The following is a 27,902-nucleotide window of genomic DNA, read 5'->3' on the forward strand; positions in this document are numbered from 1 at the left end:
AAAAAGGCTTAAGACAACCAAACAAATGTGACTCTGATTCTGATTTGAATTCTGGATTTGGATTCTGATTTGAAAACAAAACAACTGAGGGGCACCTAGGTTGGTTAAGCCTCTGACTTCAGCTCAGGTTATGATCTCAGGGTCCTGGGATCGAGTCCCCCGTCTGGCTCCCTGCTCAGTGGGGAGCCTGCTTCTCGCTCTCCCTGTGCCCTTCCCTTTACTTGTGTGCATGTGCTGTTCTTTCTCTCTAATAAATAAATGAAATCTTCTATTGAAAAAAAAAACCCAAAACCCAAAACAATGGAAAGTTTGAGATAAGGGTGCCTGGCTGGCTAGTTAGAGTATCACTCTAGATCTCAGGATTGTGGGTTCAAGCCCCATCCTGGGTATAGAGATTACTTTAAAATCTTTAGGGCACCTGGGTGACTCAGTTGGTTGATCGACTGCCTTCGGCTCAGGTCATGATCCTGGACTTCCAGGATCGAGTCCCGCCTCAGGCTCCCAGCTCCTTGAGGCGTCAGCTTCTCCCTCTGACCTCCTCTCTCATGCTCTCTCTCACTCATTCTCTCTCAAATAAATAAATAAATAAAATCTTTGGGGGCACCTGGGTGGCTCAGTCTGTTAAGCATCTGCCTTATGCTCAGGTCATGATCCTGGGGCCCTGGGATCAAGTCCCACATGGGGCCCCTTGGTCAACGGCAAGTCTGCTTCTCCATCCCCCTTCTGCCCCTCCCCGCTGCTCATGCTCTCTCTGTCAAAAAAATAAATAAAATATTTTCTTTTTTTAGAGATTTTATTTATTTATTTGACAGACAGATCATAAGTAGGCAGAGAGTTTGGCAGAGAGAGAGAGAGAGAAGCAGGCTCCCCACTGAGCAGAAAGCCTGATGCGGGGCTGGATCCCAGGACCCTGGGATCACGACCCGAACCGAAGGCAGAGGCTTTAACCCACTGAGCCACCCAGGCGCCCCTATAATAAAATCTTTTAATAAAAAAAAAGAAAATCTTTTTAAAGAAGATCTTAAGAAGGGACGCCTGGGTGGCTCAGTTGGTTAAGCGGCTGCCTTCCGCTCAGGGCATGATCCCAGCGTCCTGGGATCGAGTCCCGCATTGGGCTTCTTGCTCAGCAGGGAGCCTGCTTCTCCCTCTGCCTCTGCCTGCCATTCTGTCTGCCTGTGCTCGCTCTCTCTCCCTCTCTCTCTGATAAATAAATAAATAAATCTTAAAAAAAAAAAAAGAAGATCTTAAGAATAAATAAGTTTATGAGATGAATTTGAACCAGAATTGTTGGAGTGGAGAAAAGGATTTTGCCAGTTTTATTGAGTGTGATTATGGTTTTCAGTATTTTTTTTTTTAGATTTTATTTATTTATTTGACAGACAGAGATCACAAGTAGGCAAAGAGCCAGGCAGAGAGAGAAACGGAAGCAGGCTCCCCACTGAGTGGAGAGCTTGATGCGGGGCTCGATCCCAGGACCCTGAGATCATGACCTGAGCCGAAGGCAGCGGCTTAACCCACTGAGTCACCCAGGCGCCCCGTATTTTTTTTTTTAAGAGTTCTTTTAGGGGTGCCTGGGTGTCTCAGTCCTTGAAGCAGCTGCCTTTGGCTCAGGTCACCGTCCCAGGGTCCTGGTTCGAGCCCCGCATCAGGCTCCCGCCCAGTGGGGAGTTTGCTTCTCCCTCTACCTCTGCCTCTAACCCCGGTTTGTACTCTCTCTCAGTCACTTTCTCTCTCTCAAATAAATGAATAAAATCTTAAAAATAAATATATTAAGAGTTCCTTTAGAGGTGCCTGCCAAAATCACTTACTGATAATGGGGTAGGGGACTTTGGAAGATTTCATATCATTTGCCAAAACAAAACAAAAACCCAGAAAAGTAAATATATTTTACAATAAAAATAGTATATCTCGAGGTAAATCATCTTTGGAAACATTGGCTTTGGCGATATTAAAATTGGAAATTCAGGGGATGCCTGGGTGGCTCAGTAGGTTAAGCTGCTGCCTTCGGCTAAGGTCATGATCCCAGCGTCCTGGGATCGAGTCCCACATCGGGCTCCTTGCTCAGCGGGAGCCTGCTTCTCTGTCTGCCTCTGCCTGCCACTCTGTCTGCCTGTGTTCACTCTGACAAATAAAGAAAGAAAATCTTAAAAAAAGAAAAATTGAAATTCAGGAGTGCCTGGGTGGCTCAGTCAGTTAAGCACACAACCCTGATCTCCGAGTTTGAGCTCCATGTTGGGTGGAGAGATCACTTAAAGAAATAAATAGTTGGGATGCCTGGGGGGTTCAATTGGTTAAGCATCTGACTCTTGATTTTGGCCCAGGTCATGATCTTGGGGTCCTGAGATAGAGCCCCACATTGGACTTTACACTGGATGTGGAACCTGCTCGAGATTCTCTCTCTCCCTCTGCCCCTTCCCCCCAACCCACACCCAATCCCCAGCCTTGTGCATAAGCACACACACTCTTCTCTAAAGCAAGACAAAAATAGATAAATAGAAATCCAAAGCAAAGGACTGAAATGGTGACTTTTATGAAGCTAAGTCTGGCCAAATGTCTGGTGATTGAAGACACAATAGGCAGCAAATGAAATCATACTCTTAGAAAACTGCCAGTTAAGAAAAGATTTTAAATTAAAAAAAAAAAAGAGGGGCTCTTTTTTGGGTGGCTGAGTTCGTTAAGCTACTGCGTTCGGCTCAGGTCATGATCCTGGAGGCCTGGGATTAAGTCCTGTATTGGGCTCCCAGCTCCATGGGGAGTCTCCTTCTCTCTCGGACCTTCTCCCCTCTCATGCTCGCGCTCTCTCTCTCTCAAATAAATAAATAAAAATCTTGTTAAAAAGAAAGAAAGAAAATAATTAAAATCCTAAATTAGAATTAAAGCTCTAGAGTCACCTGGCTGGCTCAGTCAATATGGCGTGCAGCTCTGGATCTTGGGGTTGTAAGTTCGAACCCCACACTGAGCGTAGAGATTACTTAAAACAAAATTAAAAATCTTAAAAGAATTGTATCTCTAAAGCTGGAGAGCAAAAGGTGGTTGTCTGAAAACTAAATCCGCTTATAGCTCAAAAATAAAATTTGTGAAACTCTTGGTAGGCTGGAGCCCAACCCTTACCCCCATAAAAGGAGGCTGATTCTGGCTCAGTAAAATGCAGTGTCATCCAACAATTAGGACTGTCCAGCGATAGACTATGTTTCCTCTGGGGATAATGAGTTCTGTTTTTTTTTATGATTATTTATTTAATCTCTACACACAATGTGGGGCTTGAAGTCATGACCCTGAGGTCAAGAGTCACAAGCTCCACCGACTGAACCAGCCAGGCGCCCCAGGTTCTTCTTCAAGCAGGGGTTTCACACTGGCAATAGGAGGAGCCAATGTTGGACTAGGGGTTGGATGAGCTCACCTGTGGTTCCTTGAATTCATGGAGGAGACCACTGAGAAGCCCGGAAATTAGAAAATTCTCTATAGCTCACACCTCTATAGACCGGTAGAGACTGTTCCTGGCGACCAGCAGATACAGTGAGACAACCGTGGCCTTTCGTGTTGGCTGTTGTGCTGTCTTCAACATCTCGCAGATTCCTAATTTCCACTGCCAGGGAAACTGGCATCTCGTGCTGGGAACTGAAAGCAAATGCTGGCTCTGGAGGAGAACCACACCAAGCAACAGACCCTCTTTAGGTGTTACACATGGCCAAGACTGTAACAATGGTTACTGTTTTCCAGACTGTCTAGAGAAATAGTATGCATGATATATACATGTAGACACCATATTATGTCTTGCTTTTAGGAATTGATGTTCTGAGGCAACTGATTTTATTTTTTCTCCCCACCCCCCCTTTTTTAAAAGATTTTTTTTTTAAGATTTTATTTATTTATTTATTTGACAGAGATCACAAGTAGGCAGAGAGACAGGCAGAGAGAGAGAGAGGGGGAAGCAGGCTCCCCACTGAGCAGAGAACCTGATGTAGGGCTTGATCCCAGGAAACTGGGATCATGACCCTAGCTGAAGGCAGAGGCTTTAACCCACTGAGCCACCCAGGAGCCCCCTTTTTTTTTTTAATATTTTATTTGAGGGGTGCCTGGGTGGCTCAGGTCATGATCCCAGAGTCTTGGGATCAAGCCCTGGCATCGGGCTCCCCGCTGAGTAGGGAGCCTGCCTCTCCCTCTCCCCCTCCCCGGGCTTGTGTTCCCTCTCTTGCTGTCCAATAAATAAATAAATGTTTTAAAAAATGAATAAAAAAATAAAAATTTTGAGAGAAAAAGGGAAAGAGAGAGCACGTTCCAGAACACAAGTGGAGGAGAGGCAGAGGGCGCAGCAGACTCCCCGCTTAGCAGGGAGCCCAGTGTGGGGCTCAACCCTAGGACCTTGGGATCATGACCTGAGAGGAGGGCAGATGCTTAACTGACTGAACCACCCAGGTGGCCAAAATTTACCCTTTTAAAGGCAACTGATTGTTTTTAGGCAACCGATAGTTACTCTAGGCAAGACATTGGAAAAGGTGCTCCACTCAGCCGGGAACTTACCGTGTGTATGTATGTCTTGCCTTGTTACTGATGCCAAGGAATTAAAGTGGGAATATATACTTGCACAAATAAAATTAGCCATTTGGAAGACAAACTAAAAGGTCATTCCAACACAAGTTAAAGGCAAAGAATTCATCCAGCTGTGAAAATGTTAAGCATCAGGGACGCCTGGGTGGCTCAGTTGTTCAGCAGCTGCCTTCGGCTCAGGTCATGATCCCAGCGTCCTGGGATCGAGTCCTGCATCGGGCTCCTTGCTCAGCGGGGAGCCTGCTTCTCCCTCTGCCTCTGCCTGCCATTCTCTCTGCCTGTGCTCGCTCTCCCCCCCCCTCTGATAAATAAATAAAATATTTAAAAAAAAAAAAGAAAAAAGAAAAGAAAATGTTAAGCATCAATGGTTTGCTTCCTTCAATGCCCTCGGTACGGAGTTGCCTTTGGCCAATCTCTGATGTTTGGTCCGCCTTCCTCTAACTCAGAAACAGAAGCTCGCCGGCAAGAGCTTCCAATGCAGAGCAGTACAGATAAATACAAAAAGAGAAAAAATAAATTCAGAAAAGTGACTCATTTTCATCTTCTCCTAACTCTTCCTTGTTGCTTTTTTTGCACTCGATTCCTTATGTGCAGAACCGAGAAGGGTTTTTCGGGAGCCCTCCTACCCTATGGCACCACTGTTCACAGAGAACAGAAGAGGCCCCTTCTGTTACCGGCCCAGAGCTCCCAGAACCCACCTCAACACCCCAGACCCCCCCTTTCTCTGGGGTCTCTACTGCCAGTAACCACTGTGCGACCATAACTGAGTCATCTGACTTCTCAAGGCTGTCCTCATGCCTTTCAGGTGAGGGAGTTGGACTAGAGGAACTTCACGATCGTGTCAGCTGGAGTTCCTCGCTTTCACTGTGCCCAAGCCCCCATCTTTCCCGTACCACAGGCCCTCCTCCTCCTCCCCCCAAAACCCATCACCCCAGAGCTTCGTGTTTTCTGCCTTCGGGTTCCTCATCTTCAGGGACCTCAACCCACATCAGGACACACAGGCAACGATTTCAAGTCATCGGTAACAGTGTCTGTTGCTGAAACAGTCACCCCCAGACTTTCTATAATGGAAGCAGAGGCGAAGGGGTAAGGGAGCAAAGCCAAACACTCATGAGGATGAACGAGAAACTGCTGGTTTTCTCAACAACGTTCTAATCCAGCACAGTGCGCATGGTGTTTGAAGCCCAGGACTCAAACTCTGGCTTGCCCCTTAACTCGCCCTTGTGACCCGCAATAGGTTAACCTGATTTTGGGGTCTCATGTTTCCTTGCCTGTGGAAAAAGGAAAGGGGAGGGGCGTGCCAATACCTCATAAAGTTGTTGAGAATTAAGGATTTTTATGAATCATCAGTATAGCCCAGGTCCTGGGAGCTTAACTACAATGATAAACCATCACTGGATACGATTCCCTCATTAGTACACTTCTCCTAAGTCAAATCCGTATTGCCCTCTGCCTGTCCCACTTCTTCCCCTCAAAAGCAACCTAACCCTGAACCCTACCCCAGGTACAGATGTCAGCTTCCTAAAAGATCGGCAGGAGAAGTATGAAAGAATCAGGAGGCATGCAGGTTTGTGGAATAAACCAGTCAACACGGGTCCAAAAAGATACTTTCACTGCTAGCTTTATGGTCCAGAAGGCAGGGTGGGAAGCAATTACAGCTCAGAAAAATGTGCCCTTGGAGAGGAGCTGACCAAGATGCACCCGCTCCAGAAAGTCCTGCTGTCTGGCTGGGTAAAGAAAAACCGGTGGGAAATCTCCGGCCTGCGCAAGAGGTTCATTCTGTTCCGCCAGCAGGGGAAAAGAAAAAGCTTCCAGTCTCTGCTGCCCCCTAATGATGGCAAGAGCAGGCCTAGCATCGGCTTCTGATGCTCCTGCAGGTGTCAGTTTTTGGGGCCGAGTACAAAATCTTTAGGTGGCCCTCCACCACCGCCACCGCCACCGCCACCGCCGTTCTGCTTGTCTGCTGTCGGGGAGCCGTGGAGGGGCTGCACTCCTAGGAGGGGGCCAGCCTCTGGATCCGGCTTGCTGCGTTTGGCCAGGTCCTCATTGTGAGCCTTGCGGATGTGTCGGTAGAGGTCCCCTGACTGGGTGTAGCTGCGCAGACAGTAGCGGCACTCGTACGGTCGCTCACGTGTGTGCACCGTGGCGTGTCGCCTTAGTGTGTAAGAACATGAGAAGGTCTTCCCACATGTCTTGCAAGTGGGCACGTCCTCGGTAAAAACCCCAAAACTTCCCGGGGTTGCTTCATACTCAGAAGGCAGGTAAAGTGGCTCATGCAGGGCCGCGGGCGCAGGCAAGGGCGATGTCACCAGTCCTCGGGGATACTGCCCTGGACCTGGCAGCAAATGGTAGGGTAGGTGAGGATCTGGGGGCAGGAAGTGATCACTTGGCCCCACCTCCTCCAGTCCGGCTGCTCTCGGCTCCTCAAAAGCCTCTGGCTGAGGGGGCTGTCCACCATACATTGCTCCCCCGGGCGGGAACAGTCCCTCGGGGCCCTGACGCTGTTCCTCGGACACATCGGGCTCCTCATCAGAAATCACAATAGCTTCTACTTTCACCTGGACCAGCTCAGCTTCTGCGGGCGCTGGGGCCTGCGATGGAACCGGGACAGGGACCGGGGCAGCTGCTGGCGCAGGAGGATAGAAGCCTTGCAGTGGTCCCCCAGCACCCCTTGGTTCCACCATCCTCAGACTCTCAGTACCCACATCAAGGGGAGGCAGAGGCTCTGCCGAAACTGTTGGAAGGCCTGAAGACAAGTAGTTTGAAGGAATGGTCTCTGTGGAGCTACTGGGGCTGGCGAGGGAGACATCAGCCACTGGTGCAGGAGGTGCCCGGAGATGTGGGGAGTCGACCTCCACGCCAGGCTGGGTCGTGTCAGCTCCCCCGGGCATTGGTGGCTCATCTGGAGGACAGACTGTCGGTGAGGGAGCTGCAGGGCCTTTCCATTCCCCTTTGCCCCAGGGGCCTGATGTCTCGGCAGATGCCAACGAAGGCTGGGGGCCACGGGAAGTGGGCAAAAACTCCAAACTAGGGGGCTGTGAGTTGGTTTCCTCCTCCTTCTTGGTACTGTCTGCCTCAGCCAGGGCCCGGGCTTGCAGCCGCCGCTTACACACTTTAACGATGTCATTCATGTGCAAGTAGCTGGCAGCCGCCAGCACATCCTCCACGGGGGTATCCCCCCTCAGGACCAGCTGGCCAGCATACATGAAGTCCAGAAGCAGCCCAAACGCTGGGGCCGTGACAATCTCATTGTGGATGCACACCAGATCCCTCTTGTCCAGTTCCCGCTCTTTGTAGAAAAGCTGGAAGAACGGGCTGCAGGAGGCCAGCACAGCCCGATGGGCCAAGAACTGGGTGCTACCCACCATTACGGTGCAGTCACAGAGGAAACCCTGGGACCGCTGCTCTCGCAGGCTCTGCAACAGCTGCTGGCTGTGTTCTGGGAACTCCATAGCACCCCACGAAGGGAAAAGGACCCTAGGAAGGGCCCCACCAGTGGCTCCCTGGGAAGAGAGGACAGTAGGTTAGGGCAGGTAACCTCCCCAGCAACCTTCACCTTAGCCTGAGATTTCACCTGCCACCCCAAAGCCTCTGTCAACACCGTCCTGGCCCCAAAACGCCCGCTGAAACTACTACCCTTCTTTCTCCTAGGTCACACCCAGTGATCTCTTAGCCCCGCCCCTTCGGCTCAACCTTAGAAGCAGGCCCCGCCCCCACTCGTAAAACCACGCCCCGGAAGTCCCGCCCCTTAACCAGCCTACGCTTCCTCGATGCCCACCCAGTGGCTTCCAGCAGCTTCCCCAACTAGGAGTCTCTTTTGCTTCCAGGCCTTCCCGGGAGGTACCTCTACGCCCCACTCCAAAAACTCCCCTGAGCCTCTCTCCTCGCCTTCCAGGGGCTAAGAAGTCCTAGGGTGGGAACTAGCAGAGAAAGCCGATCCCTCACCCACCAGCGAGAAACCACCGGCGAGCTCCGCCCCCTCCCACCTCCTCAGTTTTAATTGGCTAATATTGGCCTTCCCTGGGCACGGATTGGTTCACTGTCCACTAACCATCCCCCTGCTCTGAGCGGCGTCTGCAAGTGGGTGCCGGTGGCCGTTACTCCGGAAGCTAGGCGCAGGATTGGTTGGCGCTCCTGTCCTAAACTTTTCCTCGTCGTCCCGCCTTCTTTGCCCTAGAGACCTCCTGATTGGCTGAGCTTCATCTACCTGCGGCGGTAGGAGGGCGGGGAGCGGCTCTATGGAGATAAGCGCAAAGACCTCTGGCTTGGGCTCGAGGCCCGCCGTTCTGCAAGGTGTTGTGCTCAGGGTGGCTGGGGAAGGGAGAACCCCAAAACCCTAATCTGATGGCTCCAGACCCCTGGGTCAGAAATGGTGGTGTCCTCTCACCTGATCATACCGTCCTTAGCCTAATTCCCGTAGTCAATTACAATGAAGAGATTAGAGTGCCCTTCTCTGTCTGCAGGGGCCTGGGAGGTGCTGATGGAAGGGAGTGGGGGCATGCCCTTAAAATTTACCAGCACAGGAAAATAGGAGAATAAAGAGTGTGGTTACTCCCCTCCACCTTTTTTTTTAAAGTAGGCTCGATGTCCAACATGGAACGTTTGCTCAGGAACCTGAGACCAAGGATCATACGCTCCACCGACTAAGCTACAAGAACATGGTAGCATGATTTTTGTTTTTGTTTTCGGGGGTTTTTCTTTTTTTTTACTTTTTTTCCCGCCCTTTGAGTAAATCTTTTGAGGGTACCTAGGTAACCAGCAGAAGAAGGGGTATTAATTGGGAGTTATCGATACCTGTCTCTTCTCTGACCAGGGCAATGTGTTGACAGGGTTTCCATAAGGGTAACTCAGTGCACTTCACCCCTTTTCGCCCCTTCACCCACCACACTAAGTATTTTCACATTGTTCTGCAGCCAAGCCCTCCAATGAGACCTAACCAGAAATTAAGGACATTAATCAACCTTTCATCCTTGTACTTGAGCCCTGTGGGCCATATTGACCTTGGCTTGAGATCCCATCTTTTCAAGATACCCTCCAAGCCACACTATATTGCACAGAAATTAAAAAATTAATGTAAGCAACATATCATTTTTGGGGGCGCCTGGGTGGCTCAGTGGGTTAAGCCTCTGCCTTTGGCTCAGGTCATGATCTCAGGGTCGTGGGATAGAGCCTCACATCAGGCTCTCTGCTCAGCAGGGAGCCTGCTTCCTCCTCTCTCTGCCTGCCTCTCTGCCTACTTGTGATGTCTCTCTCTCTCTCTCTGTCAAATAAATAGATAAAATCTTAAAAAAAATCATTTTTTGGGAAAATATATTTTCAAACAAACAAATGTAGTGATAATTAGTGGCAATTTTTTATATTTCCACAAATTTCTTTAATGTCTGGCTTAATAGAAGACTGGTGGATTCTCACATCTGCTTCGGTTTTCAAGCTATTATGAGATATTGTGTTGATTATGCGAAGAAAATGCCTCACACAAGTATTAGTGCATGGAATTTCATTGGCCATGGAGACAACTTTGTGTTCTACTCTGAGTGGAATGGGAAACCATTGATGGTTATTTATTTTTTTTATTTTATTTATTTATTTGACAGAGAGAGATCACAAGTAGACAGGCAAGCAGAGAGAGAGAGAGAGAGAGAGAGAGAGAAGCAGGCTCCCCGCTGAGCAGAAAGCCCGATGTGGGGCTCGATCCCAGGACCCTGAGATCATGACCTGAGCCGAAGGCAGCGGCTTAACCCACTGAGGCACCCAGGTGCCCCCATTGATGGGTTTTAAAAAGAGGAATGTTCTGATATGATTCTTGTTCTTAGAGGCTTATCCTGGCGACTCAGTGGAGAAGGAAGCATAGAGGATCAAAGTAGGAGGAAGGTGTGGGAAAGGTCCCAGAGGAGATGATGGCGCCTTGACAAATGTAGTGGTGGATGTAGCTGGAGAGAAATGCTAGGTCAACAGAATTTGCTAAAGCAAGGGTAGGAAATTAGGAACAAGAGAAAAAAAAGTCAGAATTTTGGCATGAGCAGTGGTATGACTGGTAGAACCATTTTCTGAGAGGCGAGCAATGGGAAATCGAGAGTTCTGCTTCTGATCCTTTAAGTAGAGCTTCCTCTTAGCCAGTTAAGACTTGTGAGCCTGACGATCAGGGGGAATGTTGGGGTGGAGATACATGTTGGGGAATGTCACCAGTCTATAGATGGTATATTTAAAACCAAGGGACTAGAAGGTTCCCCCCTGTACAGTAGAGGAGTGCCGGAGTTGGTCAGCAGTAAAGAACATAGGCCGTTCAGGAAGGTGAAGCAGTTTGGTTTCTACAGGTTCAGAAGAGATCGGAATGAAGGTGAGTCAGAGTTTGGGCACAAAGACTGAGTGTGTGTCACACTCTGGGATTGCCATGCCTACTGGACCTAGGTTAAAAAAAATTTTTTTTAAAGTAAGTTCTGTGTCCATCATAGGGCTTAAACTCGTGACGTTGATATGAAGAATCACATGCTCTACTGACTGAGCCAGGCAGACACCCCTGAAATTTCTTGTTTTAGCTTTGCATTTGCCATGTTGCGGGGGTCAGTTGGTTGGGCAACTTTTTTCGGCCCAGGTCGTGATTCCAGGGTCCTAGGATCAAGCCCTGCATCAGGCTCCTTGCTCCCAGGACCCGGGGACCACGACCTGAGCCAAAGGCAGACACCCAACGACTGTCGTAGAGGTTACAAAAATAAAATCTTAGGGGGACCTGGGTGGTTCAGTGTACTAAGCCTCTGTCTTCGGCTCAGGTCATGATCTCAGGGTCCTGGGATGGAGCCCTGCATCAGGCTCTCCGCTCAGCAGGGAACCTGCTTCCCCCTCCCTCTCTGCCTGCCTACTTGTGATCTCTCTTTCTCTTTCTGTCAAGTAAATAAATAAAAATCTTTTTAAAAAATCTTAGTAAATAAATAAATACCAAAAGAAACTTCATACATAGCAATCCCTCTCCCCCCAAAAAGCTTGAAAAGCTTTGCTTCTGTGTATTTGTGTATTAGTCGAAGTTAGATAACCATCTACCATTTACTTAGCATTTGTTAAGGTCTAACAGCATGCTAAAGATATAATCTCTAATTCCAAAATAGTCTTTCTGCTCTCTAGTGGGCCGAAATGACAGCTTCACCTTGGTTATATAACTTGGCCAAGGTCACACGGCTAATAAAAAGCAGAACTGGGGGCACCTGGGTGGTTCAGTGGGTTAGAGCCTCTCTCTTCAGCTCGGGTCATGATCTCAGGGTCCTGGGATCAAGCCCTACATCAGGCTCTCTGCTTCTCCCTCTCTCTCTGCCTGCCTCTCTGCCTACTTGTGATCTCTATCAAAATAAAATCTTAAAACATAAAAGGCAGAGCTGAGATTGAGTTTAAGACTACTTTCAAAACCACACCCCTAACCATTCTGTAGATCTATCTTCCTAGAGTGTCTGCAGGGTGGTTTTCAGGGTGGTTGTAGTACCAATGGTCAGAGGATTTAGACTTGGTTGGGGGCAGAGGTACCCTAGTTGTTGGAAGAACAGTTGGCTCAGAGGGAGGAGTCCAGAACCAGGAAGAGGGGGAGAGGGGATGGATGGTCTTGCTCAGAGATCACCCTCCAGCAGGACCTGCTACTACTGTTTGTCTTTAGAAAACAGTGACTGACATCACAAGGGCTCCTCTCTAAAAAGTGATAGCAGGGGCTACTGGGTGGCTCAGGGGGTTAAGCTTCTGCCTTTGGCTCAGGGTCCTGGGATCAAGCCCCACATCGGGCTCTCTGCTCAGCAGGGAGCCCGCTTCTCCCTCTCTCTTTGCCGGCCTGTCTGCCTACTTGTGATCTCTCTCTCTCTCTGTGTCAAATAAATAAATAAATAAAATCTTTAAAAAAAGAGAGAGAGAGAGATAGCAGATGATAACTGAATCTTCCAACAGACTTTCTTCATGTGCCAAATCTCAGTCCAGCTCATTGGTAGCCATTGCTGTTCTCTTCCATCCTAGCTTGTCTCTCTCTGATCTGGAGGCTTTGGAAGCAAAGGGATCAGGGCTTGGGGAGAATGTATCAAGGCCAGCCCAGGCCTGGGGAGCTCAGAGATAGACCAGGTTCAGCCAGTCTTTGCTGACAAAATCCAAAGGCAGAGAAACAAGAGGTGGTGAAATAAGAAAGGAGTTTCAGGGAAGCTAACACTGGGGAAGACAGAGCTTACCATCTCAAAGACTGTAGACTGTCTCCAAAGGACTGAAAATACTCCCACATTTCTATAAGGAAAATGCCAGACAAAGGCAGGTGGGTCAGGGGAGGTAGGCGGAGAAGGTCAAAGGGATCACTGTCTTGCCGGCAATCATGGGTGCGGTTTTGCGGGCTCTGGAGAGTCCCTAATGCAGGAAGGGGTGGTTTTGGTTTCCATCAAGGGATGCTTTGCCCTCAGGGTCTTCTGCTTGAGCCAAGAGACATGCTGGAATGAAGACCCCAACTAGAAAGTTTGAGGTCAAGATGGAGGCTACAGCCCTCTTTTACCCTGGGAAACCATTGGGTTACAAAAAGGGGAGAGACATTAGACTTGAGTCTTGGATACATCAGTCTTGGCAAATAAGTGCATAAAAAATGTTTGACAGGGCGCCTGGGTGGCTCAGTGGGTTAAGCCTCTCTGCCGTTGGCTCGGGTCATGATCTCAGGGTCCTGGGATCGAGTCCCACATCGGGCTCTCTGCTCCGCGGGGAGCCTGCTTCCTCCTCTCTCTCTCTCTGCCTGCCTCTCTGCCTTCTTGTGATCTCTCTCTGTCAAATAAATAAATAAAATCTTTAAAAAAAAATGTTCGACATCATTAGTCATTAGGGAAGTGAAAATTAAAACTACAATGAGCTACTACTACGCGTTCACTAGAATAGCTAAATAAAGAAGCCTTGCTGACGGTGTCAAGTGCTGGTGAAGATATCAGAGCAACTGGATTTAGCCTGCGTATGCAATTATAGTATTTTACCATACCACACAGACACAATAGGTGTAAATTAACGCAAGAGCATTGATAATAGTAAACTGTGGGAAAATAACTAGGAAGAGATGAGGGTTTTTTTTTTTTTAAGATTTTGTTGTACTCTTTAAAGAAATTTCTCTACCCAGGGGAGCCCGGGCGGCTCAGTGGGTTAAATCCTCTGCCTTGGGCTCCTGTCATGATCCCAGGGTTCTGGGATCAAGCCCCGCATCGGGCTCTCTGCTCAGCAGGGAGCCTGCTTCCCCCTCTCTCTCTGCCTGCCTCTCTGCCTACTTGTGATCTCTGTCTGTCAAATAAATAAAGAAAATCTTAAAAAAAAAAAGAAAGAAAGAAAGAAAGAAAGAAATCTCTCTGCCCAACATGGCGCTTAAACTTATAACCCCAAGATTAAGAGTCATATGCTCTACCAACTGAACCAGCCAGGCACCCCAGGCCCAGGAACTGATGAGTAGTAAGTATCTATTAATAATTCTGACTCTAAATACAGTGTTTGTTTCCCCCAAACACATGCATATCAAGTAATTCTCAAATACCAGCTGAGTGTTCTACAATTCAGTTCAATTCTGAAACCATCTACATGGTAATAATATGGGGTTCCACAGGTTAAGGGCTCAGTCCAGTAAGAATGTTCCCTGTCCCCGCCCCCCTGCCCCCTGTAGATGCCAACTGGAAGTCCACATTGTCACCTGAGCTCACCTACTGGCTATACATTCTCCAAAGACTCTTTCTTGGGTTTAGTCAATTTGTTAGAGTGGTTCATGAAACACAAAGATACATTGCACTTACTAGATGTCAGGTTTATTATAAAACAATATAGAACTCAGGAAGAGTTGCATAGGGCAAGGTATGGGAAAAGGGTATGGAACTTCTAGGCTCTCTTTTAGGGCACTTCTCAATCAGTGTCTTCAGGTATTTGCTGATCTAGAAGCTACCTGAACTCCAACCTTTTCGGTTTTCGTGGAGGCCTCAGTACACACACACCATGGATGAACTTGTTGGCCAAAGGTCAATGATTCAACCTCCAGCCCCTCTCCTTTCCCTGGAGGTCAGGGGGTTGAGACAGAAAGATCCAACCTTTCAGTCATCAGGTTGGTTCCCCCAGCACCCAGTCCCTATTATAAGGTGATTTTCAGATGTCATCTCATTAACATAAACTTGGGTTTGAGAGGGGTTTGTTATGAATATCAAGAAGACACCTTTTAACACCGTTATCACTTAGGAAACTCTAAGTCTTTCAGGAGCTCAGGGCCAGTGCTCGCTTCGGCAGCACATATACTAAAATAGGAGCTCTGGGCCAGGAACAGAGAAGACCGAAAATGTATTTTGTAAGGGCCTATTCCACCAGAGCAGCCCCACCCCGGTTGAACTGCCATTTTGTTATAAAACTTAAATTGACCTTGCCCCCCGCCAGGGGAATTTACTTAAAAGCAAGTCCGGGGGTGCGCCTGGGTGGCTCAGTGGGTTAAAGCCTCTGCCTTCAGCTCAGGTCATGATCTCAGGGTCATGGGATCAAGTCCCGCATCGGGCTCTCTGCTCGGCAGGGAGCCTGCTTCCTCCTCTCTCTGCCTACTTCTGATCTGTCTCTGTCAAAGGAATAAATAAAATTAAAAAAAAAAAAGCAAGTCCGGGAAACCGGTCCCACGTAAGGAAGTCTAAGTACAAGGGTGGGTCAGGCCTGGTGGAGGTATTCAATCAGTGGGGGCACATACTGTCTTCTAGCTACCAAGGAGTATGGGCCCCGCCCTTTGGGAGCCTTTTGGTGCCAATCCTTACCAAGGTGTGATAGGCTGGTTCAAATGTCTACTAGGGTAAATTGTAATTCAACTTGTCACCTAGCATCACGGTGGAGTTTCCTGTGTGTGTTATAATCTCATTGGCCGCCTGTGTGTCGCCAGGCCCAACCACATGGACTTTGCTCTATAAAAGTTAGTCTGGAAAGCAGGGAGGGGCAGCCCCGACCCATCTGTTTGACAGTCGGGGCTGTTTCCTGATGCTTGGCGCGAAATAAAGCTTTGCTTGACCTTCGCTTTGTATCAGTCTCCTTTAATCACGGACCCATTATTGGGGTACCCAATTTTGGGGGGACCCAACAATTTCTTATTATAAATTACAATTATCATAGTTACCTTTGGGTTTTTTCCCTAACTTTTTATTACGAACAATATCCAACACAAATAGAAGGAGACATGTAAGAAACCAATATTAGGGGTGCCTGGGTGGCTCAGTGGGTTAAAGCCTCTGCTTTCGGCTCAGGTTATGATCTCAGGGTCCTGGGATGGAGCCCCACATCAGGCTCTCTGCTCAGCAGGGAGCCTGCTTCCTCCCCTCTCTGCCTGCCTCTCCGACTACTTATGATCTCTGTCAAATAAATAAAATCTTTAAAAAAAAACACCAATATTACCATAATATTATCCAGCTTCAATAGTTATCAGTGCATTGCCAGACTTGCTTCATCTGTAACTCTGATGTGAGAAACAAAGGCAGAAAGAAATATAGATAAAATTAAATGTCCTTATTGGGTGCCTCCGTGGCTCAGTGGGTTAAAGCCTCTGCCTTTGGCTCTGGTCGTGGTTCCAGGGTCCTGGGATTGAGCCCTGCATTGAGCCCCACATGGGGCTCTCTGCTCGGCGGGGGGCCTGCTTCCCCTTCTCTCTCTGCCTGTCTCTCTGCCTACTTGTGATCTCTGTCTGTCAAATAAATAAATAAAAATCTTAAAAAAATTAAATGTCCTTATAAATTGCAGCCCACTGACAAATACTTTAAATAGGCAGATTATAACATTCCTCCAGGATCCTGAGTCTTCTTTAGCATATGAAAGTCCTTTTAGAATTTCCCTTATCTTTACTTCCCCCCAGTTCAAGGTTGTAATCTGTTGTTCCTCACAGTCCAAACCTATCAGTGGCAGCTCTTGCTGCCCAGCGGTTCTGTCCCCTGTGCTTTATTTAATAAAGCCACTTTTTTTGCACCTAAGACATCTCAAGAATTCTTTTCTGGACATCAACTCTGGACCCCACCAACCTCATCAACATTCCCTAAATAGAAACAAACAAAAAAAAGCAAAAAAAACAAATATCACCTCTGCCTTTAAAAAAAAAATATATATATACATATATATATATATATATTCATTCATTTGTTCATGATAGAGAGCATGAGGGGGAGGGATGGGGGAGAGGGAGTGTGAATCTCAAGTAGACTCCATGCTGAGCGGGGAGCCCTACAGGAGGCTTGATCTCACAACAATGAGATCATGATCTAAGCCAAAACCAAGAGTTGGACACTTAACTAACTGTGCCACCCAGGCACCCCCCGCCTTTTTTTTTTTTAAGTACAATTAATTTAATTGTAAGTTATAATAATAAACAGCATTAAATGTTTAATAAAGGCTGTATTTAACAGCTTGCTTGCAAAATTTCTCAAATAGTAAGAACTGGCTCGGGGCACTTGGCGGCTCAGTCGGCAGAGCATGCAACTTGATCTTGGGGTTGTACGTTCGAGCCCCCGCCCCCTATCAAACACGTGTACTGTCTCTTAAAAAAAAATGCTTGGGGTGCCTGGGTGGCTCAGTGGGTTAAGCCGCTGCCTTCGGCTCAGGTCATGATCTCAGGGTCCTGGGATCGAGTCCCGCATCGGGCTCTCTGCTCAGCAGGGAGCCTGCTTCCTCCTCTCTCTCTCTCTGCCTGCCTCTCTGCCTACTTGTGATCTCTCTCTATCAAATAAATAAATAAAATCTTAAAAAAAAATGCTTGGAAGTGAGAAAGGCACTTGTAAATGCCTTGGTTTGCATAGGGACCTACTTAGCCAGAGCAACTCCATCTTGGTTAAACAGCCATTTTGTTGTTTATGCAGTAAAACTTAAACTGACCCTGCCCCCCTCCCAGGAGAACTTACTTAAAAGCAAGTCTGGGAAACCAGTAAAATATGGTAGACCAGTCCCTGATAACAGAGCCCAAATACTAGGACCGGTCAGGTCAGGTAGAGATAACAGCCCAGAATGCAAGGACAAGTCCTGCCAGGTGAAGACAATCTGATTGGCCAGGCTCAACCACATGGCCTTTGCTCTATAAAAGCTAGTCTGTGGGGGTGCCTGGGTGGCTCAGTGGGTTGAAGCCTCTGCCTTCTGCTCCCATCATGATCTCAGGGTGCTGGGATCAAGTCCCACATCGGGCTCTCTGCTCAGCAGGGAGCCTGCTTCCTACTCTCTCTCTGCCTGCCTCTCTGCCTACTTGTGATCTCTGTCTGTCAAATAAATAAATAAATAAAATCTTAAAAAAAAAAAAAGCTAGTCTGTGAAGCTGGGGGTCGTGGCTCTCTCCTTAAGAGACAGCCCCGACCGTTTGATTCTCGGTGCTGACACAAAATAAAGCTTTGCTTGACCTTCGCTTTCTATCTTTCCCATCACATCAGTTTGGACTCCTGCAGTCCCTTCAGAGTGGTAACAGAGGGAGTATCCGAGGTTTTGGGCTTTACTCATTTCATCCCTCTTGGAAAGAGCTTCCTAACTCCCAGCCCCAAAATAACTGACTTGTCCCATTTCACCCTGGGGACCAAGTGCCTGATAAGAGCTGGTCTGGGAAGGCCCCCACACAGGGGTTTCAGCAACGCCGATAGCTAAGTGAAGCCTAGAGCCACTGTTCCAGATCCATCATTCCTGGTCAAACACTGGTCCCCAGTGGGGCCTAACAACAAGGAACCAAAATCCTTCTGTGAACCTAAAGAGGACGTCAAACGAGTCTTGAAGCAAGAAGACACAGATAAGTCTTTTTCCTTTTGCCTGCTGTCTCCTCACAGCATGTGGGGAGTTCACGAAAACATGCTCTATTTCTTGCTGGACCCCTGGCTGTACTCGCTCTTGCATTGTGCATTTGGCCTTGCCTCCTAAATGCCCTGACCCACTTTAGATCTTCCAGAATAAAGGTCGTTGAACTCCAAATGGTGGTGGTTCAGAAGGAGCCTCACGTGGAGATCAAACTAGACACCTGCAGGGGACCCCGTGACAGATCCTGATGAGAGGAGCCCTGACTACTGTCCCATCCATGCCCCTGACCAGCAGGAAGTAGCTTCGATCGGTCGTCACCCTTTTTCCCTGACAGTAGTTAGGGTTACCTCTTTAGAGGAGGGAATGATGAAGGATAATTGCAAAACAGGCAGGCAGGAACAAGGCCCCCCCGCCCCTACCTTAAGAGGAAACCACTCTTTAAAGGATTTTACGCTGCTCTGGAAGGAGCCCTCCACTCTTCCCCATAGGACAGGTGACAAAAGCCTGATTGGATGACAGGCACAGAGGGTTAATCACATGAACACAGCCTGCCAATAAGCTCGTAAAAACCCCTAGACTTAGAAACTGGTGGCAACGTCTATGGGTCCCCTTCCCCCTCGGGAAGGTTGTACTACCACTTTGATATTGCTCAATAAACCTTGCTTTGCTGCATGCCAAAAAAAAAAAAAAAAAACAAACAAAACTCTTGTAGCTTGTTTCAGCACCCCATTGTCCTTAAGTTTGCCTTTGAGGGGTCCACAATAGCCAAACTATGGAAAGAACCCAGATGTCCAGGAACAGATGAATGGATAAAGAAGATGTGGTGCTGGGGCACCTGGGGGGCTCAGTAGATTAAAGCCTCTGCCTTTGGCTCAGGTCAAGATCTCAGGTTCCTGGGATTGAGCTCTACAACAGGCTCTCTGCTCATCAGGGAGCCTGCTTCCCCCTCTCTTTCTGCCTGCCTCTCTGCCTACTTGTGATCTCTGTCTGTCAAAAACAATAAAATATTAAAAAAAAAAGATGTGGTAAATATATATGTGTATACACACACACACACACACACACACACACACAATGGAATACTACTCAGCCATCAAAAAATTGAAACCTTGCCATTTGCAAGGATGTGGTTGGAATTAGAAGGTATTATGCTAACCAAAATAAGTCAATAAGAGGAAGACAATTATCACATGATCTCGCTCATATGTGAGATTTAAGAAACAAAACAAAAGGATCATAGGGAAAGAGGAAAAAATAAAACAAGACAAAATCAGAGAGGGAGACAAACCGTTAGAGACTCTTAACTCTAGGAGACAAATTGAGGGTTTCTGAAGGGGTGGGGGATGGGGTAACTGGGTGATGGGCATTAAGGAGGGCATGTGATGTGATGAGCACTGGGTATTATATGAGACTGATGAATCACTGACCTCTACCACTGAAACCAGTAATACATATGTTAAATAATTGAATTTAAATAAAACAAAACAAAACAAAACAAAAGTTGCTTTTGAGGAGAGGCTGGCTAGAAAAAGAAGTTAGGACTGCTGAGGCCCATTCATCTGCTTCATTGCCCGATCCTCCAAAGGGGATCCATGGAGTCTGAGTGGCAGACTGCTGGGCTCAACAATTTTTGGAAATGGGCAATGTCCATGGGAACTGGTGTATGAACCCTCTGAGGAAGCAGAAGTCTCTGTTCTTGCAGGAGTGTGGGTCAGACCCATTTACAACGTAAAAAAGCTTAGGTGCTGGGCATTGGTTCAAGGCCACAAGGATTGTCCTGGCTCTAGAACCTGAGGCTCTTGTTAAGCCTTTCTCAGGGGTCTGTGTCTCTGGTGGCTTCTGCCTTTTTCTGCATTGCCCTTTAATCAGTCAGGGTCTCAGGGAACAGATGGTATGCTTACTCTGGTTAATTGAAGTGAGTTTAATAAAGGGACTGTCTAGGGACGTCTGGGTGGCTCAGTTGGTTGGGCAGCTGCCTTTGGCTCAGGTCATGATCCCAGCATCCTGGGATCGAGTCCCACATCGGGATCCTTGCTCGCAGGGAGCCTGCTTCTCCCTCTGCCTCTACCTGCCATTCTGTCTCCCTGTGCTCGCTCTCTCTCCCTCTCTCTCTGATTTAAAAAAAAAAAAAAATCTTAAAAAAAAAATAAAGGGACTGTCTACAAAAAAGTGGGCAGAGTTGAAGGAACTGACAAAGGCTCATCAATTCTTTAACCCCTGGGGTGTGTGTGTGTGTGTGTGTGTGTGTGTGTGTGTGTGTTGGGGGAGGGGAAAGGGGACCTGGTTTCTCACATCCGGAGAGAGCGCTGCTTTCTGGGCTCTGATTTTGGCTGCTTCGTTTGACCTGCAGGCAAGGAGTGGGTACTCCACATATGCTGAACGAACGCCTGCAAGAAAATCTGGAATGCCCAAATATGCAAGAGTCTTGGGGTCGGACTTCGAGAATTTGAATCCCGCCCCTGAGTGATCCTCAAGTGACATCAACCCTCTGGGCCTGGGCCCTCATTGGTAAAGCTTGTCTGGTGGGGCTGCTGTAAAAAGACACCTACTTACTATGGTTACTGTATGAAAGCAGCCTTCAAATATTTGCTGTAGGAATGCATTTTGCTAAAGCGCTTTATTCATGTTGTCTTTTATTAGCTAATTAATTCCGTTTGAAAGTATTTATCTGGGGCGGTTGGGTGGCTCAGTCGTTAAGTGCCCGCCTTTGGCTGGGATCCCTGTCCCAGGGTCATAGCATCCAGTCCCACCTGGGGCTTCTTGCTAAGCAGGGAGTCTGCTTCTCCATCTACCTGCCGCTGCCCCTGCTTGTTCTCTCTCTTTCTGATAAATAAACAAACAAATAAATAAATAAAACAAAATAAAAATACTCATTTTGGGTTTTCTTTTTAAAAAGTTTATTTGACAGACACAGATCAAAGCGGGCAGAGAGGCAGGCAGAGAGAGGGGTAAGCAGGCTCCCCGCTGAGCAGAGAGCCCGATGCGGCTCGATCCTAGGACTCAGGGATCATGACCCGAGATGAACGCAGAGGCTTTAACCCACTGAGCCCCCGAGGCACCCCTAAAAAAAATACTTACTTAACATCCATTCTAGGGCAGACACTGTGAACTTGTGAACCCAGAGGTTGGACCGCTGGTGGGCGTGGCGAAAGGGGGCGGGGTCCCCGGAATCCCCGCCTACGATAGCGATGTCCAATTGGGTCCACGGAGGGGGCAGAGTCCCGCCCACTTCTCTGGGGCAGGCCCGGAAGCCCGTTCGGGGAGGCTAAGTGTGTTTCCGGTTGGGCGGGAGGAGCGTCTGCTTAGGCAGGTGTGGGTTTAGTCGCTGTTCGGTCCCCGCCGGCAAGATGTTCTATCACGTAAGCGAAGCACCGGGTGGCGGCGAGGGCAGGGTTGAGAGGAAGAGCTAAGCGGGCGCTGGGTCGAGGAGTTGCTCCTGACCCCATGTCCCTACAGCGCCTTACTTGGTCTCCATCCCACTTTTCCCTCAGATCTCCCTGGAGCACGAGATCCTGCTGCACCCGCGCTACTTCGGCCCCAACCTGCTCAACACCGTAAAGCAGAAGCTCTTCACGGAGGTGGAGGGGACTTGCACCGGCAAGTGAGTGCCGCGCCCTTCGTGCCGCGTCGCCCGGTGCTTGCAGCCTCTCCCCAACTCCTATAGGTCCGCAAGGACCTGCTACCTACCCTGGGGAACCCTTTCACCCACTCAGGCACCCCACGCAGGCACTTGCATCCTGCTATGGGTTCCCGCGGCGCTGTCTGCAAAGTTGGATCATAAGACTGTCTTCCTTAAGCAGAGATTGGTCGTTTCGTTGATGCCACAAACATTTTTAAAGCTCCTGCTGTGTGCTAGGTTCTGGGCTGGGCCCGGGGACAACGCAGGCAAGAAAATAGAATGAGGCCAGCGCCCATGGGGCTCACAGCCTCATCGTTGTTCCTGTGTCTGTTCCCCCTCTGTGATTTTTTTTTTTTTTAAAGATTTTACTTATTTATTTGACAGAGATCACAAGTAGGCAGAGAGGGAGGAAGGGAAGCAGGCTCCCTCTGATGCGGGGCTGGATCCCAGGACCCTGGGATCATGACCTGAGCCGAAGGCAGAGGCATTAACCCACTGAGCCACCCAGGTGCCCCCTCTACCTGTGATTCTTAAGACTTTTTCTTCTTCTTCTTCTTCTTCTTCTTCTTCTTTTAAATTTTTATCCATTTATATGACAGACACAGCAAGAGAGGGAACACAAGCAGGGGGATTAGGAGAGGGAGGAGCAGAATTCCACAGAACAGGGAACCTGACTCGGGTTGGATCCCAGGACCCTGGAATCATGACCTGAGCCAACGGCAGTTGCTTAAAGACTGAGCCACCCAGACGCCCCTCTTCTGGTTTTTTCTATCCCACAGGACCAAAGGGCCTGGCACGGCACATCTCTGAGCTCTGCAGAGAAGGGCCTCTCACATGGTGATGTGAATGAGCTGGGATGAGCCCTGGGCTGTGGGTACTTGGGGCCTCCCCCAGGGGAATAACACAGGCAGGGGGCCTGGTGGCTCAGTAGGTTAGGTGTCTGACTTGGGCTCAGGTCTTGAACTCAGGGTCCTGGGATGGAGCTGCATGTGAGGCTCCATGCTCAGTGGGGAGTCTCCTTCTCCCTCCTCCTGCCTCATTCTCTCTCTCTCAAATAAATAAATAAAATCTTTAAAAAAAAAATGCACATGCAAGTTCCTGAACCTCATCTCATCCAGACAGCATCAAGACTGAGGACAGGCCTGGGAATCTGTGTTTTAGTAAGTTTTTCTTAGGTGATTGAGGCATCCCCAAGGTTGAGGTCTCTTGGCTCAAGGACAACAGCCTCCTTGGATATTTATTGTGAAATTATGAGAGCGGCGTTTGGCATTGTAGATACTGATTGGTATTGTGTCTTCTCTCCGGCATTAAGTTCTGCGGGCAGGGGTGCCATCTCCTTCCATGTGTGCTGTCCCCTAACCCCCATGCCCACCGTCTCGTTGCAGATGGTTTTAGAGGCTCTTGTCCACACAGTGCCTTTCTTTTTCCCTTACAGGTATGGCTTTGTAATCGCTGTCACCACCATTGACAATATTGGCGCTGGTGTGATCCAGCCAGGCCGAGGATTTGTTCTTTATCCGGTGAAGTACAAGGCCATTGTCTTCCGGCCTTTTAAAGGGGAGGTTGTGGATGCTGTTGTCACTCAGGTCAACAAGGTGAGACCATACAGAGCCGAGGCAGTTGGGGGGCTGCTTAGAAGATGGGAGAGGGGTCTCAACTACTCTTGCTCACTCTGTGTCCTTGGCTAAGTCACTCTGTGCTTCCAGTTTCCTCACCTGTCAAATGGTACAGTAATCTCAGTGCTGCCTCGCTCGGGGTCCTATAATTCAGAATGAGTAGTCACCAGTGGCAGCCTCCATTGATTGAGTACTTACTTGGGCCAGGTCCAGTGCAAAACCTCAGGACGACTGAGGCGTGTGCTTTTATTCCTTTTTATAGAAGCCTCTGTATGGAGGTCATGTGATCCACAAGTGTTCAAGTTGTGGACTGATGAGTCCCAGGTCTTGGGCCTTGATTGGCCTGTATTGGTTTCACTTAAAATGGAATCTTGGCAGAGGAGAGACATGAAAGCAGATGATACCATTCAGAGTGGTTTCAAAATACGAAGTTTTTTTTTTTTAAGATTTTTTATTTATTTGGCAGAGATCACAAGTACGCAGAGAGGCAGGCAGAGAGAGAGGGGGAAGCAGGCTCCCCGCTGAGCAGAAAGCCAGATGCGGGGCTCGATCCCAGGACCCTGAGATCATGACCTGAGCCCAAGGTAGAGGTTTAACCCACTGAGCCACCCAGGTGCCCTTAAAACGTGAAGATTATTGGAGTCAGATAAAGCTGGGAAGCTTACAAGAGTTGGGGGATAAAAGACAAAGCCTCAAAGACTCGTTGTCCTTCTAGGTGGGGCTCTTCACAGAAATTGGACCTATGTCCTGCTTCATCTCCCGACATGTAAGTCTGGGCATGCTGGGGGCGCTAAGGAGGAGAGATGCCAGTCCTGATCATCTCTGGAAGCACCTGTGGAAAGCGCTGACCAGTCTTGCTTTCCTTTCAGTCCATCCCATCAGAGATGGAGTTCGACCCCAACTCCAACCCACCGTGTTACAAGACAATGGATGAGGTGGGTTGGGAGGAAGTCCATGAGAGGGAGGAAGGAGAAATGAGCCCTCTGAGGGATTTTGGCTTTGTGGGAGAAGGACGGGGGACGGGGGAAGAGGGGGTTCCATATCTGAGTATCCTGTTCCCTCTTCTCTAGGACATTGTGATTCAGCAGGACGATGAGATCCGCTTGAAGATTGTGGGGACCCGTGTGGACAAGAATGACATTGTGAGTCTCTTGCCTGCCCTCTTGCCTGTGCCAGGCAGAGGTGGGAACTGTTGATTTCTTACCACCGAGGGTTCCTGGGGATTTTGTGCTCTTCCACAAGGAAGAGGGGATGGCTGGGCAGAAGCCCTGGGGCTGGGGGTTAGAGGCTAGTCCCGGGCTTGCTCAGGCTTTATTTCCTTTCTGCCTTCCCTCCTGCAGTTTGCTATTGGCTCTCTGATGGACGACTACTTGGGTGAGTGCCTGATCATGCATCCAGGGTTGTTGCATGGAGAAGGGGTGTGTGAAGGCAGGGGGTGGGCGTGGGGCTTAATGCCTGAGTCGCAGATGAAGAAAACTCAGGACTGTCCGCTTGGAATATCCAGGACATGTACCTCATGGGACGGGGAATGCCTGTTTGATGACTGCCCCCAAGCTCTGAGCCCAACTGATGTGCTTTTCCTGTTCTCTGCAGGGCTTGTGAGCTGAGCACTGGGACCCTCTGCTCTGTTTGGTCCTTATCTAGGAGATATGGTGGTCACACTCCTCGTGGAGTCCAGAGGCCCGGTCTGGCTGCTGTTGGGGAGGCAAAGAAGGCTCCTTGTCCCCAGAAAACACTGGGTGGTTCTGCTTAGCAACCACTCCCCAGTTTTTTGACTGTGCATTCTAACCATAAAGGTCCTGTTCTCATGGAAGTGTTACCTCCTTTCTTTGGTAAGAACAATTCTTTCTTAAAAAAGGCTGGAGCCTAGTTGATTGCTAGTCTCTCTTTTGGAGGCCTGATGCCTCAATTAGCCTCAGTGACCCAGGAGATCTGACTAAACCCTTGTGCAGAGGGTTGACGTTGACCTGACTGAAGAGAACGCACTAATGTCAGGTCTCTGGCTTCCAGCAAATGATGCTGTCGTTAGAGCCAGTCCGAGTCCCGATCTAGTTGTGGAGTATTCGCCCTTCTTTGACCCTTAAACACAACCAAGGGTGTAGCTGGGCGTGAGGGGAGATGAGATGGTTGGGTAGGGAGAGGGAAATCAGGACAGAAATGACCCGGACTTTGGGATCCCAACACAGCCCTCCCTAGGATGGCTTCACCAACAACGGAGGCCTTTCAATGCTGATCGATCCCTAAGCTGAACTGAAAATGGGAGCTGGTTTAAAATGTCCGTAGGGGGTGACACGGTCGGAAGACTGAAACAGATACACCACCTTCCCTCCCAGGATGCCCACACTGCTTTTGTCATATAATTTCTCTGCCTGGGTATGCCCTCTCCCAGCCGTCTCCTGGCTGCCTGCCGCTCCAGCAGACCTCAATCCTTCTTCTCCCCTCCTCCCTTTTTCTTCTTTTTCACCTTTCTTATACTTCCTTGGGAAGCAGAATTGTGTCATAGAAAGCGTGGTATTGGGGTTGGTGTAAAACTGGGTTTCAGTTCTAGCTGGGTGACCTTACGTTTTCTCATGATGAAATGGGCCTACATCCCTCTTTGGATGGTTGCTGCTGGTGTGAGCTCACACGTGCAAGTGGCTTGCACGGCGTCTGGACCCTGATAGGCCCTCAACTATTAATTGTGATGATTGTGCCCTAATGCGTTCAAGCAGTGATTCTGAGCTGGGGTGATTTTTGCACCCTGGGGACATGTGGCAGTGACATTTATTTGGGCTGTAACAACTATAGATGGTACTACTGCCTTCTAGTGGGAAGAGGCCAGGGGTGCTGCGTAGCATCCTTCAGTGTCTAGGACCCCGCTCCCCAACAAAGAATTACCTGATTCCAAATATCAATCATGCCAAGGTCCAGAGACCCCCATAAGAAGCATCCAGAATAGTGGCTGAAAATGGTAAGATTTCTTCTTGCCTTCACCACTCCTGAACAGATAGATGGAGGCTTTTCCATTCATACCTCTACAGTGTGTCACAAAACGTTTTGTTATTGTCTGCCATTTCTTTTTATAACCTTTATTTCTTTCTCTCTTTTAATTAATTTTTCTTTTTCTTTTTTTTTTTTAAAGATTTTATTTATTTATTTGTCAGAGAGAGAGAGAGAGCAAGAGCGAGCACAGACAGAGTGGCAGGCAGAGTCAGAGAGAGAAGCAGGCTCCCTGCGGAGCAAGGAGCCCGATGTGGGACTCGATCCCAGGACGCTGGGATCATGACCTGAGCCGAAGGCAGCTGCTTAACCCACTGAGCCACCCAGGCGTCCCAAGATTTTTCTTTCTTTTTTTTTTTTTTTTAAAGATTTTATTTATTTATTTGACAGAGAGAAATCACAAGTAGATGGAGAGGCAGGCAGAGAGAGAGAGGGAAGCAGGCTCCCTGCTGAGCAGAGAGCCCGATGCGGGACTAGATCCTAGGACCCTGAGATCATGACCTGAGCCGAAGGCAGCGGCTTAACCCACTGAGCCACCCAGGCGCCCCCAAGATTTTTCTTTATTTGACAGAGAGAGCCCACAAATGGAAGCAGGTGGAGGCCGAGGGAGAAACAGGCTTCCCCCTGAGTGGGGAGCCCTAATGTGGGGCTGGATCCCAGGACCCTGGGGTCATGATCTGAACAGAGGGAAGATCCTCAACTGACTGAGCCACCCAGGTGCCTCTCTCTGTGTTTTTAAGATTGATCTATTTATTTTAGAGGGCATGAGTGGGAAGGGGAGAGGAAGAGAGAATCTCAGCAGACAGCTCACTGAGCACAGAACCTGATGCGGGGCCCCATCTCATGACTCTGAGATGACAACCTGAGCCAACACCGAAAGTGGACCCCTTCTCTGTGCCACCCAGTCTCCCCTAACCAGTTCCTCTTTTAAGAAATCTCTACACCCAGGGTGGGGCTTGAGCTCACAACTCTGAGATCAAGAGCTACCTGCCCCACTGACTGAGGCAGCCAGGTGCCCCTCATTATTATGTAAAGTTTTTTTTTTTTTAAGATTTTATTTATTTATTTATTTGACAGAGAGAGACAGAGAGAGAGAGAGATCACGAGTAGAGAGGCAGGAAGAGAGAGGAGGAAGCAGGCTCCCCGCTGAGCAGAGAGCTTGATACGGGGCTCAATCCCAGGACCCTGGGATCATGATGTGAGAGCCACAGGCAGAGGCTTTAACCCACTGAGCCACCCCAGCACCCCAAGATTTTATTTATTTGACAGAGATCACAACTAGGCAGAGAGGCAGGCAGAGAGAGGGGGAAGCAGGCTCCCTGCTGAGTAGAGAGCCCGATGTGGGGCTCCATCCCAGGACCCTGGTATCACGACCTGAGCCGAAGGCAGAGGCCTTAACTGACTGA

The 27,902-nt window shown here is 48.7% G+C and overlaps 2 protein-coding genes and 1 long non-coding RNA gene across 6 annotated transcripts; 2 read left to right on the forward strand and 1 right to left on the reverse strand.

Moving 5' to 3' along the window:
- Positions 1 to 4,916: 4,916 nt before the first annotated feature.
- Positions 4,917 to 8,634, reverse strand: ZBTB3 (zinc finger and BTB domain containing 3). 4 transcript variants are annotated; one of them, XM_032357073.1, is made up of 2 exons: positions 8,600 to 8,634; positions 4,917 to 8,051 (listed from the first exon to the last, which is right to left on the reverse strand). In XM_032357073.1, the coding sequence occupies exons 1-2, from the start codon at positions 8,600 to 8,602 to the stop codon at positions 6,429 to 6,431; spliced, it is 1,626 nt and encodes a 541-aa protein (XP_032212964.1). In that variant the 5' UTR covers positions 8,603 to 8,634; the 3' UTR covers positions 4,917 to 6,428. The 4 variants fall into 4 exon arrangements, with proteins under 4 accessions (XP_032212964.1, XP_032212966.1, XP_032212965.1 ...); XM_032357075.1 differs by lacking the exon at positions 8,600 to 8,634 and adding an exon at positions 8,498 to 8,528; XM_032357074.1 differs by lacking the exon at positions 8,600 to 8,634 and adding an exon at positions 8,393 to 8,489.
- Positions 8,310 to 9,663, forward strand: LOC116598372. Its single transcript, XR_004289050.1, has 3 exons — positions 8,310 to 8,388; positions 8,726 to 8,841; positions 9,128 to 9,663. It is a non-coding gene; the product is annotated as an uncharacterized LOC116598372 (long non-coding RNA).
- Positions 9,664 to 21,530: 11,867 nt separating this feature from the next.
- POLR2G (RNA polymerase II subunit G) lies at positions 21,531 to 25,336 on the forward strand. The gene is made up of 8 exons (XM_032359263.1): positions 21,531 to 21,641; positions 21,774 to 21,883; positions 23,337 to 23,496; positions 24,233 to 24,283; positions 24,387 to 24,452; positions 24,588 to 24,659; positions 24,858 to 24,891; positions 25,111 to 25,336. Exons 1-8 carry the CDS (start codon positions 21,630 to 21,632, stop codon positions 25,122 to 25,124), a joined length of 519 nt encoding a protein of 172 aa, XP_032215154.1. The 5' UTR covers positions 21,531 to 21,629; the 3' UTR covers positions 25,125 to 25,336.
- The last annotated feature ends 2,566 nt before the right edge of the window (positions 25,337 to 27,902 follow it).

The sequence above is a fragment of the Mustela erminea genome, chromosome 9 (assembly GCF_009829155.1).
Source record: "Mustela erminea isolate mMusErm1 chromosome 9, mMusErm1.Pri, whole genome shotgun sequence".
Classification (NCBI taxonomy): domain Eukaryota; kingdom Metazoa; phylum Chordata; class Mammalia; order Carnivora; family Mustelidae; genus Mustela; species Mustela erminea.

Excerpts from the sequence above, each read along its gene's own strand:
- POLR2G (XM_032359263.1), top strand. Across the intron at positions 24,284-24,386 it reads CCTGCTTCATCTCCCGACAT|TCCATCCCATCAGAGATGGA; the intron begins GTAAGTCTGGGC and ends CTTTCCTTTCAG. Across the intron at positions 24,453-24,587 it reads GTTACAAGACAATGGATGAG|GACATTGTGATTCAGCAGGA; the intron begins GTGGGTTGGGAG and ends CCTCTTCTCTAG.